This window comes from Ptychodera flava, chromosome 2 (genome assembly GCF_041260155.1).
Source record: "Ptychodera flava strain L36383 chromosome 2, AS_Pfla_20210202, whole genome shotgun sequence".
NCBI lineage: Eukaryota > Metazoa > Hemichordata > Enteropneusta > Ptychoderidae > Ptychodera > Ptychodera flava.
Genome location: NC_091929.1, coordinates 6,073,640 through 6,090,991, shown reverse-complemented (window position 1 = coordinate 6,090,991; position 17,352 = coordinate 6,073,640). Strand labels below are relative to the sequence as shown.

The following is a 17,352-nucleotide window of genomic DNA, read 5'->3' as shown; positions in this document are numbered from 1 at the left end:
TGATTTTTATTCTTGCTTTGGTAAGAGAATGATTGAAAGATTCCTTGAGGAAAGTTAGAGCAAAAGTTTAAGTCTTTCACTTTCGAGGTGCATACTACCTTAAGGTAGAATACGTCATGGGCACAGATATACGAACTCTTGATCCTTTAAAGTTTGAATGGTGGTCCCTAAGTTTTAGTCTTGCTTTCGCAAGGGAGTGGTTTTAAAGATGGATTTCTTACATGGCACTCCAGACAGAAGCACATGGTGCGCTCTGACAACTTCGGCTTACACCATGCACTGCAATGACTTGCCAAAAGTGGCGAGACCACAAGTTGTAAAATCAAAGAAGACTTGGGGACTGGGATAATATAATGTACATGATAACTACGCATGTACCAATATTACAATAGAATGATTCATAGAACATAATTTTGCTTTGGCACACACCATCGTTTGGCAAAAGTTTTCGATCAAAGTTGACCAAATATTCATGAGCACGATTGCGTGATATAAGCGGATATTCCACGCCCCTTTACTATGCTGAGGTAAGTACCATTAGCGAACAGCTTGGTTTAACGTCATCACAGCTTGTAAATGTTCCTGCTGTTTTGAATATTGTTTATAGCCATTCCTTCATATTCATGAAATGTGTTTCTGCTTGCCAGTTATTCGCTGTCCCTTGGAATTTTTCTCTGGCTCGATGACTGCCAGTTGCGTGAACACTCCTGGTAATTCCTGCCGATTCAAGTGTGACGACTATTTCGTTGCGACCACGGTGGACACTCCAAGTTGTCAAGACAACGGAGAATGGAATATGGATACAAGTACATTATGTAAATTAGGTACGAGCCTTAAGTGTAATATCGAAATATTAGAATGGCACTTATCTTAAGGTAATGCTAAGTTATAAGAATATATTTTAATAAACAGTTGTATGGAAAGACAAACGAGATGAAATACTAAATTAGACAATATATGTTGTCAATCTCTCTCTCTCTCTCTCTCTCTCTCTCTCTCTCTCTCTCTCTCTCTCTCTCTACAAGTACATATGTATAAATCTAAACTAAATTAAACATGTCCTACTTATAGATGTGTATCATGTGAAATGAGACAAAATATGACACCTACAATAATACTGTGGACCGTGCATATGAAAATGTTAACAGTAATATAGGAACAAAATTACTTTAGATATATCATGGGTGTCCGTTTTTTCTAGTTTCAAGCAAAACGGTGACTTTAGAATGTTAATATTCGACCAATGTATTTCTTCTAGACATCACTCTGGATCACTTTCTTCTCGTTGGTGACACACAAAGGAATACAGGCAAAATATTCCTGATCAATCTTCTCTCCCCAACGTTGGCATACGTCCCTCTGCCTCTGAGTGACGTGGTAAGTCCTATCGCCCTGGATTATGATTACGTCGAAGGCAAGGTCTATTGGACTGACGTGGAGAAAAACACCATTAACCGAGCATCGTTGGACGGAAGCCATCAAGAAGTTATCGCTGATACCCAAGTAGAAGGTAACAGAGCCGTGCATCTTATATACATTGGATTCACAACGTATAGGTCCTTTATGGAGCGTGTCAGGGCAATTACCGCACTTAGTCGTCAACGAGGTTCTATGCATGGTGTAGAAACAGACATTAGAAAAGACACATAGATTATATCCTGAAGATAGATACCGTCATTGACCCTTAAGAACCAACCTGAATTGGCGTAAGTGCAGTAGACTGCGCAAAATTCTCATTATGAAAACAGTCGCGATATCTTAGGGGCATACCAAAAGCTTCTTAACAACTTGACCCCAGGCTTTTCTTGAGTTGTAAAATTGCTCGCTGCCGAACCAGTAACCTCCAGTCGTGCCCGTAAATTTATCAAACGTTCACACTGAGCATTATATGAACTAAAAACTGAAGATATTATGCTTCACTGGACAATTGTAATTGTCAGTAGTGCGCGTGACCTGACATGTCGTAGAGAGATCGGACGGGGGCAAGGGGGGGAGGGGCAATGAAACTGAACCAAAAGTTTGTGTTGCAATGGGAGAACTGGTGATATAATTACATTGCAGTAACCCTCATTGATGTCACTCGAGGTCAAAGCTTATAGTTTCCAAATCTCTATTCCTTCCACTAGCACCGGACGGTCTTGCAATTGATGTGGTTGGTAGGCGACTGTACTGGACGGACGCTGATTTTGATCGCATCGAGACATCAAACTTAGATGGGAGTGATCGACTAGTGCTTTTATCAAGCGATCTCGAGAAACCAAGAGCAATTTTGGTTGAAAGTGAAAACAGGTAGGTAAAACGTTTACTTTGGATGAAGTACAACTTTTTGGTCAAATTGAATAACATTACAATAAGTTTCAAGAACGAAAGCATCACACGTTACTAACTGGTTTACGATTTCTTTCAGCGCCCAATAGCCATCTTCAAGTTTAATAAACGTGTTTTCGGTAAAGAACCTTCCTAATTTTACGATTTTGAATCATTGTTTGGTTTATATTTAGTAAAAGCAAGAAAACATACAAATAAACACGTAAAAACCGACACCCTGCGATGATTTTCGGAGCCCGGCACCACACTTCATTAAAGTTTATTCATAAAGTTAGGATTTTCAGAAATGAACACTTTTCACAAAAAAGCTATATTTTATCATCAGATGTGGTTTAGTCGGTGTCACTGTGGATAATGACTTCATCAAAAGCAAAATTGCTTACCTTGCAAGTACTTTATTAATGTCGGACAATCTAGCGTAAACTCTTGAAATAGCGGGAAATTTTTGTTCGAAAAAAGATACAAAATGTGTGACTGTGTGTCCAACCAAAGTGAAGCCATGTGTAAAATATTTTTGGCTTAAACGAAACGTTCAAGGGGTTCGGACTGATTTGAATATAGCACGATTAGAACTGATTTTGGAGAATAGGATTTTGTAGTGATTCTGCATAATCAGCAAATTTCATCTCTACTTGTTTTTATGGGTAATTTGTAATATTGCAACTCATGGCTACAGGGCACCTACAACTTTTCATGAATTCGAACAGTTAAAAGATCTTATACTCCCAAATCAGTTCCAATCGTGTTATTTCGAATGTATTGGGCAGACTATACTTATCGATAGCCAACTATCTCTATTTCATTCCCTCATTATGTTCAAGTGATTAAAGCTGAAACTTGGGATAACATTTTCACCATGATACTGTTCTATAAACGGGCCTGACGTGTTTAAAGTTTTCGCCAACGCATGTTGAAATTCAAAGCAATGTATTACCCTTGCCAACGCGACGTACTTTGTACAATATTCGATGTTTCTGTCAACAAATAATTCTATTCAAGACTAAAATTCAATCGTCAACAGCAAATTGCTCCGTGTTAATGTAAAAGATATAATAATTAACTTTTACGTTGGCATTCCAACATGATATTAAGTGTAGAATAAGAAACACTGTTATACATTTTAGTCATAATATGCCTCGGGGAATGGTATTCTAATTCTCGAACGTTAACAATTCTCTTATTTTCATCAACCACATATAGGGGCTCATTTAAAACTCGGTGTAAGAAAACATTGACTGTCTTAGTTTTTCGAAAAAGTGGTATGGCGGTAATTTTGGATTTCCAATATCGGTAATGTCGGGTAATTTGTTTTTCTAGTATCAAACTTGGCCAGGTGACCCCTGGTTTTTATTCTTGATTTGGTAAGAGAACGGTTGAAAATTTCAATGAAGAATGTTTAAGCAAAAGTTCAAGCCTTTCACTTTCGAGGCGCATACTACCTTAACAAACAGACGAAATATCAACGACTTCTTTAAAGTTTCACAGCTTGAATAATTTTCACGTTTACACATAGTCGGCTTTTTTGGAGTGACTGGGGGACGTCACCGAAGATTGAACAGTCCAAGTTAGACGGCGAGGGGCGAAGAGTATTGGTGGATTCAGGACTTGGCTGGCCAAACGGTCTAGCTCTCGACAAGCAAGGTATTGTCCTACATTATATTTCGATAAAAGAAGGTGTGTTTCTGTTACTGTGTCTTCAGGGGGATAGAGTAGATACTGTACATGCAGGTCGGGAGCGTTCGATTTGTCTTCGTCTTCAATGAGGTGCGACCATTAAAAGTTATAGCAAATGAAATTTCGTCAGAATCATACGACGTACAAAAAGTTTTAGGGTCGGAGGGTTTCAAATGGTCGGGTTACCGGAAACATGCAATAAATATTTTATTTGGCCGTACTTTGATGCACTTGGTGTATGCTGTGTGTCTTCGACTGTACAAGGTTATCTACGGTACAGAAATGAATTATGATAACAATGGCAAAAGGAAAGGTACCCACAACTTGTATGTATGTATGTATGTATGTATGTATGTATGTATGTATTTATATATGTATGTATGTATGTATGTATGTATGTATGTATGTATGTATGTATGTATGTATGTATGTATGTATTTATATATATATATATATATATATATATATATATATATATATATATATATATATATATATATATATATATATATATATATATATATATATATATATACACTTATGTTGGGTAAATATACTGGTCTATGGATATGCTTTTGATTTTACCCTTTTCATACTTTATTTTTGTTTTATTACTAGATCAGAGACTCTTTTGGTGTGATGCATCCATTGACGTCATCGAGTACATTGACTTACAGACACGTGTACGTGTCACTCTGATCGACTTGGCCGACAGCACTTCCCATCCATTCGGCTTAACCTTGACTGATGACTTCATATACTGGACCGATTGGAACAGCGATCGACTGCAACGAGCTGACAAGGCCACAGGACGCAATGTCGTCAGCGTTGGCCATGCTATCTTCGGAAGACCGAACGATATTCATGTGTTTACTGCGGCAGAAACAACAGGTACGGTGTTCAGAGAATGTGTTGGTATGTTTGTGAAGCAGGAACTTTTGATTCCAGGTGATGGGGACAGAGAAGGCGGCTCTATGTCTTCAGCCACGATGAACTGCTACTGCTACAATAAGATAATGTATCAGTGGGTGGATAAGAGTCGACCAGTTCTAGTTGTGAGCGATGCGCTCCGAGTATATACATATGCCATGAAGCAAGCATATACATACACATGCCCTGAAGTAAAGAGATTAAAGGTACACTGTCACCTGTTCCAATTTTGCCACACAGTAACCATGGAAAGAGTAAATCTAACTTATCACAAATTTTAATCGGGTGGTCGCTTTTTATTTAAAAAACAGCGCCCCTACATGGGCATTTCGAATGCCAAGGAACGCCCCTTTGACCATATATAGTCATATTTAGATTACAGGTGAGTGTATATAGCCAGATTTGGTGGGACAGAATAAAAGAGTGTTTGACTTTGATCGGTGAGAAATGAACACGTCAGAAAGAATTGTATAAACACAGGATATTAGGAATGATGACAGGGTGGCAATCTGACTTCTTTGTCAAGGCATTATGAAGTAGCTGTCACTGCATAACATTTCTCAACAGACAATTGAATATTCGCATATACAATGCCACCTAATACAACTGTTCTTAAATGAAAAAGGCTATTCGCAAGCTCTCTCTTGACTGTCGCTAACAGGCGGTCATTTTTTCGCACCGGTTGGGAAGAGAGTGGCGGAAATTTTATTATAAATAGCGCGGGAGGCAATGTCATTCTTTTGCTATACTAGGCTGATTAAATTTGAAGAAATCGGACAATGATTAATGTAAGTGGATGATTTTGAGCTCGTTATCGACAGATTTCGACACAATTTAAAAACGTCTGGGTCGTCGCCGTCACTTAAAAATGAGGGAGAATCGAGTCTTAAAGGGGCAAAGTCAGCCATTTTTCATGAATTTTGTTTGATGCGAGATGCTGCTTATTTTGTTTGACATTTTGAAATATACTGAATGAATTGGTGACTATACATATATTCGACCCTTGTTTTAGACATGATAAACGAAACCATCGTGGAAATGAATTAGTGGTCATGACCATTAATTCATTTCTTGATGGTTTCATGTATCGTGTCTAAAACTGGGGTCGAATATATGCATGGTCACCCATTCATTCAGTATCTTTCAACATGTCAAACAATATAAGTAGTATCTCGCATCAAACAAAATTCATGCAAAATGGCCGACTTTGTCCCTTTAAGAAACAATTTGCATTCTTAGACATTGATAGTGACATCTCGGTAGCCTTTAGATAAAAATAACTCATTGAATCATTTCCTTATTGGATCATTTCCAAACAACCAATGACTGTATGAAAATGATTCAATAAATGACAGCTTCCTCAGTTTTTGAGAGGGATGCGTCCGCATCATATTTGTTACCTTATATTGGAAAGGGAACAAAAAAAAACTAGTTTGTCTAAGCTGAAGGTAATAGACACCGCAGAATAGACAGTAACAAACCTCATAACCTTTTTACTGTTTTATACAATGAAAACAATATCTAAAGTAACCATGCAAACATTTGATTTGAGAAACGAATGACACAAAATTTACCCCTATTCATATTCAAAACTTTGGCTGAACCCAGCACAGGAGACTCGGACGATAAATTTCCAACTTTTCAGAAAATGCAAGACACTGTGAAAAGTTCACTTTCTACACTACAGGTTTCAGAATGAGTTCACAAGAGCAGAAGACGAGTAAATTGATGTTATGCCAAGACGCATTCAATAATTAACTCCGGCAATCCATTGTTCTTTGATCTGAGTGTCACAGTAAATCACACATTGACTGAGCGGTACGTCATCAAACTTACCATGATGTAGAACGCCCTGTTATAAGTGTCCTAAATGCTTTATTCTCCTTACTCAGGGTTTGTTACAACCGCCTGCTTATTAAAGCTTACTTGTACTGAACTTGCGTAATCAACAGTTAATTGTCCTTTCTATCGTTTCATTGCAGCCCAACCATCTACAACGGCAACTTTATCCGCCAAAACCGACGTAACATTTAGCACGCCAGTGGATATCGGCACAACAACGCCGTCAGTCGCGGACAATGGTGCACCTGCTGCGCCACAGGGATCGTCAAATATCGCCCTCATAGGAGGTGCTGGCGGCGGGGCGGCGCTGATCATCATCGTAATTCTGGTACTGATTGCAGTATGCTGCTTTAGGTACTTGCACTTTTTGTTTGTATGCTTTGAATATTGTTACTTAGAGGCGTTTCAACTCCGATGAGAATTGGCAATTCCAATGGCTGTTGTTCTTTGTATTTCTCATCACTTTTATAGGGCCAGTAATGCTTACGTTTGATGTTTTCATTATTTTTGTTTTGTATATCAATTGTAACTTTTCATTCTCCTCCCCAAAGAATGTTGAAACACACACTATTTAGCTTGTCAACATAGCGTCTGTTTGTGTAAAATGCATTGTTATTGTTTACATTTGAACTCTTGTCCGGACCAGAAGTCGCTTTTCAACAATAACAATGCAGTTTACACACGTATGGGCTGAATTGACAAGCTGAACACTGTGTATATCAACATGCCTTGTGGAATAGAATAATGAATTATGGTTCACATTCAAAGCAAAAATTATCAAAAGTTAGCATTACTAGTCCTTTAAGGTTGTTTTCACCTCGAAATTGAAAACCAACACTTTTGTCCAAACCTTTCTCAAGGAAACCGTTCAAACCATTCCATTTCGAAATCCGGAATGAAAATCAAGGATTAGAGAGCAAATTCTGTAACTTACTGTTTACAAACACTTCAAATTAAAAATGGCTGCCAACTCTGTGTTATACTCTATGGGCAAAATAAAATTTTTGATTTTCACAAACACAAGCCAATGAAAACTTATTAAATTGAGCACGATTGGAACTAATTTATTGGATAGTGTAGTTATGTTGGTTTAATATTCAAATGTAAGCTCATCTGCTTTTCTTTTTTGCAATATACTTGTTTTTATGAGTAATTTGTAATATTTCAGCTATAATGCACCTAACACTTTTGATAAATTTGAAAATTGAAAGATCCGATTCTCCCAAATTAGTTCCAATCGTAATAATAATTAAAAATATAATACGCCTCGTGGACAGATAATGTTTACAATTCTGTTCTGATATACCCCTTATAACTTATTTAAAAGCCCTTCGAGTGAAAAAAATTCATCTTCAATATTTCGAAAATCCGAACCTTTTCCTTGAATTTTTAATGTGGGGAAATGCTGTGGACTTTGTTTCTCAGTTACCAAAATTTGCCTGATATTTGTTCTTGATTTGATAAGAGAATGGTTGACCTAACACCTGATTGATCTCTGTGACATCCGAAAGATTGTTTGGGACTGTGCGTTTACATCATACAATCAAATTTTTATCATCTTGTTTGCACACACACGTTCTCTCTCTCTCTCTCTCTCTCTCTCTCTCTCTCTCTCTCTCTCTCTCTCTCTCTCTCTCTCTCTCTCTCTCTCTCTCTCATGTATGTATGTACGTGCCAAACAGTTTAGGTTTTATGTAAATTCAAGTAAAAAGTAATGATAATATTAAATTATTCGTAAGTTTCATGAATGTCTACAATCATCAGATAGCTCAACTATGAAAATAATAGGGCTAACCAATATAATGGTTAAGTGTCGCTGCTATTTTCTCTATCAGTAGGTCTTTGAGAAGTATGATATTGGTTTGGTTGTGACGCTTTGAGACCTACTCTACCAGCGTTACTTATTTTCACTTATTTTGATTGACAAAGATTGATTGAGCAGTCCTAGTCATCATTGAGTTAGTCTCTGCGATATCTGTGGAAATGTGTGAAACTTGAGTTGCATATATATATATATATATATATATATATATATATATATATATATATATATATATATATATATATATATATATATATATATATATATATATATATATATATATATAACATACATATCTTTGTTGTCTACTATATTACAGGCGAAATACTGAAACACCTGAGAGTGGACCGTCCCCTACTGAACCCATATACTGCGACTTGAACGACCAATATGAACTTGGTAATGGCGTGGTAAACCCGAAATATTTCCCAGACCCGCAGACCGTTGACCTTAACGTACAGCGGAACGATGCTAGATACACGGTGCAAGGCGTCCACCAAGCGAACAGAATAACAACGGCACACCGTCAGCCCCTCCAGCACCTGTGGTGGTCGGGGCCATGTCACCATCACCACCGCCGTACATGACACTAGAAGCCCCTCCCGCTCAGCCACCCCAGATGGTCGGGGATGTGTCACTACCTCCGTACATGTCTCTGGATGCCCCTCCCGCTCCGCCACCCCCAGTGGTTGTTTTGTCGTCGCCGCCACAGTTGTACATGTCCCTACATGACAATGGGCCCCGGGGTGACTATATGACAACCTTGCCCCAAGACAATCTGCGAAACACATACATGGACGTTCGTGATCCCGCCGATGACTGAACAAAATCTCTCGATCGACTTATCAGCTATTCTATAAGTGGCAGCCATTAGACGCTGTTGACAAGACTAAAATAAACACACTAAGGTAGAACATGTCTCTGGAAAAGACTCAAATTTTTACAATTTTTTTCGATCCAGCACATGTGGGAGTTCGTTTCAAAGCTCTTGGATTAAAAAGATATTTCACCTTCTTTGTTCGGAAAATGAAATATTTCTCCATACAGTTAACACGGGGATGGAGGCCATTGTGAATTTCAAATATTGGTAAATGTGGGATGATTTTTTTCTCTGGTACAAAACTTTGCACGATGACCCCTGGTTTTTATTTGGTCACTGAGTGGCCGAAAGTTTCATTGTTGAAAGTTTGAGCATAAGTTTAAGTATTTAAATTTTGGGACACGTCCTACCTTTAACGAAATAAAAGTCTCGTAACTTTTGATATCACGATACGAGAATCCCATACCTTCATTCATAGGTATGCTTTTATACAGTAGCTACAAAGCCTGCTATACTAGATTCTGTATGGAAATGATATCCATATTAATATTGCAGATTACAACGCAAGCCGGGTTTTAAGGTGCCTTTAAAAATCAATTATAACCCAATTTGTGATATCCAAGCGTGCTTTTGTGTGATACAGTTCACCAAACATGGTCGTACCTGTAAACAGTTTACAGAGCCAAAGATAATTCATTGCTCTCATTTCTCGCAAATAACATTTTTGATTTATATTTTGGTATTAACTATTTACAGTTTCAACATTTTATATAGCTCACTTTCATTTAAACATGGACAATCAAAAATAATTATTAATTATCTTCTAGAGCATACGAACGTTTATACCCTTGCTTGAAGGCATGGCCGTGTTTTTTTACTTAATGCCAATCCTTTTGAAATCGTGAGTACAATGCAGAACAGATTTTCTAAGAAACGAGAGTGTCCAAGATGTTGTCGTGACACTCTGTCGGTTAGATTGGAATCCATCGTTATATAGAAACAAAAAACAGCGCATGTAAAGAGATATCTCTCTATTGTGAGAGGGGATTAGCACTATGGCACGAGTTGTTTAAATTTCCTTATATCACATTTGCAAGCAGAATGTGTCTTTAAGTCGATTTCGCAATTTTATAAGTTAGTTTCGTTTTAGGGGATGTATAAGAATCAAGATACACCATTCAGAGTTGTCAGTAAAGTCTATGGACTTCTGTCTGCAATGGCTAAATTAAAGAACTAAATTTCAACTCAATTAGTGCACTTTATATAGCGTTTGTAATTGATATACAAATTCATTACCAAGAGGACAGAGAGAGAGAGAGAGAGAGAGAAGAGAGAGAAGAGAGAGAGAGAGAGAGAGAGAGAGAGAGAGGGGGGGGGTTTGTTATTTAGTTGACAGACAGACAGACTAACAGGCTGACAGACAGATAGAGAGATAAACGAATTTGTCTTTTGAGTGAAATCTCAGCAACCTGCACTTACGTCCCGGCACATTCAAATACGTACGGTTTTAGTAAAATGTCTGCTCTGTGAGATACCAGTATTTATACATTGTCTCGTTGGTGACCTTTAGGAAAGTTCGGAATTGCCAGACGATTCGAAGAAGCCTTCTTTTGGAAGTGAATCTTAAACTTGTATTAAGAACACCCTGTAACCATAGACGACATGCTATATCACACTTTCCCGATGTCTAAATGTAACGAGAAATTCCAATAAGATCCGCTTTCAATGTCGAACCTCAATTGATAGCATCGGGAATTTAAACCGCACTTAAGATAACCGAACCTTGACATGTATTCTACTTGGGTACTGTACAAGACATTTTATATACTAGTAGCAAGATATGTCATTTCGTTTTTTTTCTGAAAAAAATACAATAATGAATTCAATGGATATTAATAGTAGTCGTTTCCGCAACATATAGTTCGTAAACGATTTCTTCGCAGGCGGGAATTTTTGTCCTGCATTTTCAGCAGGCGGGAAACGGGCGGGCTTGCTAGTTTTTCTCATCAGCAAGCAGAGAAATTTTAGGAGTATGACTCAGTCGTTTTGTGGAGTTTGCGCCTGAGGAGGGGCTAGCCCCTTTAGCAAAGCATATTACGGGACCGAAACATCACACAAAGTTTCATGTCACCAAATAAAAGCCAACGCCATGAGATTCTGTGATGCCCGTGCTGTCCTTGAACTATATATGAGCGCTCGGCTTCATTTGGAAGGCGTAATTTCAATGCAATAATTTTTCCCGTAAATTACAGCGTATAGATACAATAAGAAACGCTTGTTCGTTTATTTGTATATTTATTTTTCCATTAGTTCAAAACAATAATACCGAGAGTATATTATGCTCAATTTTACTGTCACTATTTTATTGTTCTGGAAAAATGATTCGGGCGATATGAATATGATATTAGGTTCACATTCAGATTCAGGTCCAAGGTTGGGATTGACGCAAGATTGTTAAAAGATGGCAAACCTTTAGGTCCACGTTCAAACTATATTATTATTAATAATATTTTTATTGCTTGCTTGTAAATATAGGATTTACATCACATTTGTGGCAATAAAAGTGTGATACAAAAATAAGTTAAAATTTTCTTCAATAAAGATAAAGTATTACAGTATAATAATAGTAGCTAATAATAAATATAACTAGGTATTTCTTTGTTTATATAAAGTAAAAATATAATCAGCAAGTTGTTCATTAAAAGATAACTCTTGTTTTGTTAGTAGAGAAATAAGCTGATTTTCAGTATCGTCGTTTGGGAAATTGATTTTACTGAAAAAGTACTTTCTTTGGACTTTGTATTTCTGACAGACTAATAAAAAGTGTGTTTCATCTTCAATACTGTTGGTGTTACACTGATTGCAGTATCTTTCAGTAATTGGGTTTTTGGAACAGTGTGTCTCCCTTTTTCAATTGCTAGATCATGATTGCTAATGCGAAGTTTGGTGAGCAATTTCTTTTCTCACCTTGCAACTGTGTTAAGTAGGGTTCTAATCTAAAATTACGTTTTATTTTGGCATACATTCTTAGTTTACTATTTTCATCAGTGATCAACTTTTTCCAAAAGACTTCATAATTGTTTGTTAAATTTGTTTTCATTAAACCAGTTATAACTTTGTGGTGTTTAAGTGATGGAGCTTTATCAAGGAGAAAGTCCATTCCATTGTCTTTAATTAAAGCACTTAAACAGTTAAACCAGGATCTATTGTTAGTGTTGTTTACCATTTGCTCCAGAAAAGCTTCTTTAGCAAGATTACAATGTGGCAGTTGTACGATATGAAGCCAGTGTTTAACAATATTAAGTTTGATCTCAAGTAGAAGTGGAAATTGTCCTAGTTCACCCCTCACAGCGGCATTACAAGCTTGTCTATTACACTGTAAAATGTTCTTACAAAATTTGAGGTGAGTTTTTTCAATTGCTGATTTATCCCACTTCTTGTAATCCATGAAATCTTGTCCCCAAATCTCTGAGCCATACAGTAAAACAGGTTTAATGAAAACATTGAATAGATGTAGGGAAAATTTTATCTTTTGTTGTGCAATAAAATCCTTTTTAAACTATACAAAGATTTTGCTGCTTTATCAGCCAAATTGTAATGTGTCACTAAAACTACCGTTTGATTTAATTGTCAGTCCTAAGTATGTATAGCTCTTAACAGATTTGATGCATGTACTACCATAGTTAAATAAGTGTTTATCTACCAAAGGAGATTTACTAAAATTAATTGCTTGGGTTTTCTGTAAATTAACATCAAGTTTCCAATTGGAGCAAAATGTGTGTAGTGTATTTAACTCCCTTTGCAGACCTTCTTTTGAAGTAGAGATTAAGACTAGGTCATCAGCGTAAAATAATGAGTTAACTGGGGTATTATTCAACACTGGTGGTTGAGTATTTACTTTGTCTAGATTTGTTTTCAAGTCATTGACATATAAATTGAACAGACTAGGACTTAGAACACAGCCCTGTTTTACTCCTTTTTCAACTTTCAGGCTGGGCGAGATAAAATTATTTGTTTTGATGTGTATTTTGTGTTGGTGTACATGTGTTTTATAAGTCTGTATAATTTGCCATTAATGTTATTTTTGAGAAGTTTATGGAAAAGACCAACTCTCCATACCGAGTCGAAAGCCTTAGCAAAGTCAACAAAACAAACATAAATGTTCTGCTTATTGTTAATATATTTATGTATTATTGTCTTCAGGGTAAATATGTGATCTATTGTGCGATGGTTTTTGCGAAATCCAGCTTGATTATTATGTATAATATGATTGTCATCTAAAAAACTATTTAGCCTTTCATTTAGAATGTAAGAAAAAACTTTTCCTACACAACTTCCGACAGAAATGCCCCTATAATTTTTCGGGTCATATTTATCTCCTTTTTTAAATAAGTGTGTCATAATGCTTGTATTCCAGATGTCTGGAAAGTTGGATGTATCTAGAACTGCATTAAATAATTTAGCTAAGGGTTTACAGAGAAAGGGGGAACCATGTTTTAACAACTCTATACAAAACCCATCAATCCCTGCTGCTTTTTTACTTTTTAAATTTCTAATTGCTGATAACACTTCATTAGTTGTTATTGACTTATCCAGCTGCTGATTAGCCTGATTCTTAGTTTCTTCAGATGTTAAACTATCAATAATTGCTGTTGGAAATCACTATACCTGTCATTTTCAATTGAGCAAGAATTTTTGTAAAATTCCATCCATGTTGCTGCTGAGACACAATCTCCAGTATTATTATCTTTATCATTATTTTTAAGTATTTGATCAATTTCCACATATCATGTGAATTGTTGGCATGTAGACTGTTTAGTTTGTCTAAGTTGTTTTGCCAGAATTGCAATTTCTTATTTTTAACAAGTTTTTTAAACTTCTTTTTCTTTGTGTAATAGATAATTTTTAACTGACTGTCATATGGAGCTTTGTTTAATAGTTTTGCTGTTGCTATTAGGTCCCTTTCTGCTGCATCACAGTTTTTGTCAAACCATTTTGATTTCTTTCTCTTTAAATTTTTCTTTCTCTGCTTTTGTCTATTAAAAATTCCACTGCAGGCTTTATCTAAGATGTCATTAAAATGCTTAGTGGCTGAGTTAATGTCAGATTTGTTATTACCAATATTAGTATTCAAAAATTCTGCAAAATCTTTTTGTAGCTCATCTGATGCTAATCTATCCGTGTAATTAAAAACACATAACTTATCCCATTTCCATTTTTGGGGCATTTGTAACAAATTCACAGTATCTTTAACACTGCTTGGATTAAAATTTGTTAGTTTGAGAAGAGTAGAAATTTGACAGTGATCTGAGAAAATTGTGAAATTGTGTATTTTAAAATACTCAAAGTTATCGATGATGTCTGTTGTTGCAAGACCATAATCTACTACACTGTTTCCATTCCAGTGGTAACATGTAAATTTTCCACAAATATCTCCAGGTAGTCTGCCATTCATAATTCTTCTATTTGTGGTTTTACATAAATCTATGAGGTTTCTACCATACTTATTTCGATCTTATCCATATTGCAGCGATTAAGATGTGTATCAACAGAATATCCTGGTGGAACTGGTATATGATTTGAGAAATAAAATCTGGCAGTAATCCTACTCTGGCGTTAAAATCCCTAAAATCATGACAGATCCAGAACAGCTATATTTTGTGATCAACTGTTCTAAACGTTCGAAAAATGATTCAGACTTATGTTTGGAATTTTCTGGTGCGTTGTAAACAAAGCAAATAAATATATCCTGTTGTAATCTGAAAAAAACTTTTGAAAGTTTGCACCACACCATGTCTTCAACATCTGAATGAACCATTTTTACACCCTTCTTTATAGTATTTTTTACCAAAAGTGAAAGACCACCCCTCTGTTTTTTCTTTTTTCGGACAACAGAATAGTCATAGTACCCAGGAATGTGAAAAGTATGTTTCAATTGTTCTGTGAGCCAAGTTTCTCCAATACCAATAATGTCATGTTGAGTAATATTATTTATAAAGTCACTGTCTTGAAACTTTCTCTCTTGGTAACCCTGTATGTTCCAGTAGGATATTGACAGTGAACTTTGTATATTGCTGTTTTTTGAAATGTAAAGTTACTCATATCTGTTGATTGGTATCATTTGCCTATGGCTTTGAGGTGTATCAACATATTTTGGCAAAATGGGGTGATTTCTAGACCAATGAAAACCTTGTGTTGCGTCCCCGTATTGCTGTACCACCGGATTAACAGGATGTTGAAAATACTGTCTTCTCCTGAAAAGGTTTCGGTTCACACCAAGGTTTGGAGCGAGCATATCCTTAATATCCTACTAACAGAGCTGTACCCTGGTCATTTAAATGAACATTGTCATGCAAATGTGTTGCTGCATTGATATTGTTGTGATCGATAAACACTAAATTATTATGCATATGGCACATTTTATGCAGTTGTGTGTTTAAAGCATGGAATAATGAATTGTTTTGTCTTGGAATGACTGATGAGATAAAAACTGTTGACTTTGGGAATTTATCTAATGTTACCTGAACCAACTCAGAATATTTGTTTACACATTCCTCTACAGGGATACCACTATCAATATCATTAGTACCAGCATGAATGACAATATTATTTATGTTGGAAGCTGACACAGATTGAATATAACTTGTGATTTGAGGAATATTACTTCCTCTAAGAGTTCTCACATGAGTATTTCTGTACACCCTGGAAGGATTGATATCCTTCAGCATAGAGTCACCAACAATGAGTGTCTGAGTCTTTCTTACAAACTTTACCCTGGGTGTTTTCCACTGTTGTTCTTCAGATGATTCATCTTCCCTTGCAAATGGATTACCATGAACACTCTCTGCATTCATGAGTGGTGCGAAAGGGTTGGTTGATAGTTCCTGATATTTCCCTTTGTTGTGTTGAGGCTTATCTCCTCTTTTTCCTTTATCAGCATTTTCATTCTGGCTTCTGTTTCATTTTGAGCCTTGAGCAGTGAGTCGTTCATTTTTTGCATCTCTTCAATGGTGTCCTGAAAATGTCTCTGTTGTTGCTGCTGGTTTTGTAGGATGGTATCCACCTTGGTTTGAGATTGTTGCATCATTTCCTGTAATCCTTGGATAGACTTGTTAAGGTGATTAATTTTCTTATCCAGTTGCTTGATGTCATCTCTGCAGTCGACACACTCACTTGCTTTCTGTGATGATTGCGTCTGTTTTATCTCTGTGTACATTTGGTGATGTTTTTCTGTCATCTTCAGAAGTTGTTGTATATGAGTGTTCTGCTGATTTAGATTTGATTCAAATGATCTTAACTTATTTGCAATGTCAGTGATGTTATGCCCATTTCTGATGAGTTCACAATACTTATGGTCAATTTGCTGAACAGTTTTGAACATGCCTGATAAGGTAGTTGCCAGATCCTGAGTATTTATATTGTGGTTGGATCGTGATTTCACTGATGATGGAGTATTTGTTTTCGTTACTTGTTGCCGTTTTGGAATCTTGGATGGCGTGTTTTCTTTGTTGGACTTCATCGGTGTAGAATTTTGCAGCTGTTTTGTTTTCTTCATATTTGCTACTGTCTTGTGTAGTGACACTGAATTGCCTGTTGATTTACTTTGTTTGTGTGTGTGTGATCAGAAATGGTGTTGGTCAAATGATGTAATGACAAGGCAGGTATTGGACTATCAGAGTTCACTGATGATGGCTGAGTTGATGATTCGGTTTGTTGTTCTGTGGTTGTGTCATTGATCTCTTTAAGACATGTCTCTGATATCCCCTCTGTTAAAGTCAGTCTCTCTTTTACCGCCAACAGTATCATTTCAAGCTTAGCTGATAGCCAGTCTACGTGGTGACCTTGAAACATGATAGTTCCAGTAGAACTGTATACATTCACAGTGACCTGCCCTTCAGATCCGTCCAGTGTGAATTTGAATTGCTGAAGATCTTTC

The 17,352-nt window shown here is 36.5% G+C and overlaps 2 protein-coding genes across 2 annotated transcripts in view; one reads left to right on the top strand and one right to left on the bottom strand.

The window, feature by feature from the left end:
* Positions 1-10,665, top strand: part of LOC139152095 (low-density lipoprotein receptor-related protein 4-like) — a 40,374-nt gene extending 29,709 nt beyond the window's left edge. The window contains exons 13-19 of the mRNA XM_070725202.1: positions 648-824; positions 1,259-1,510; positions 2,127-2,289; positions 3,842-3,969; positions 4,621-4,893; positions 6,915-7,128; positions 8,916-10,665. Of these exons, the coding sequence (XP_070581303.1) occupies positions 648-824; positions 1,259-1,510; positions 2,127-2,289; positions 3,842-3,969; positions 4,621-4,893; positions 6,915-7,128; positions 8,916-9,183 (1,475 nt within the window). The 3' untranslated portion in view covers positions 9,184-10,665. The remainder of the gene's footprint in view (positions 1-647; positions 825-1,258; positions 1,511-2,126; positions 2,290-3,841; positions 3,970-4,620; positions 4,894-6,914; positions 7,129-8,915) is intronic.
* Positions 10,666-16,266: 5,601 nt separating this feature from the next.
* On the bottom strand, positions 16,267-16,971 carry LOC139124023 (uncharacterized protein MCAP_0864-like). The gene has a single exon (XM_070690162.1). It carries the CDS (start codon positions 16,969-16,971, stop codon positions 16,267-16,269), a length of 705 nt encoding a protein of 234 aa, XP_070546263.1.
* Between the last annotated feature and the right edge of the window lie 381 nt (positions 16,972-17,352).

What these genes read in the sequence shown, in the direction of transcription:
- LOC139124023 (XM_070690162.1), bottom strand. Translation starts at nt 16,971, where the DNA reads ATGAAGAAAACAAAACAGCTGCAAAATTCTACACCGATGAAGTCCAAC.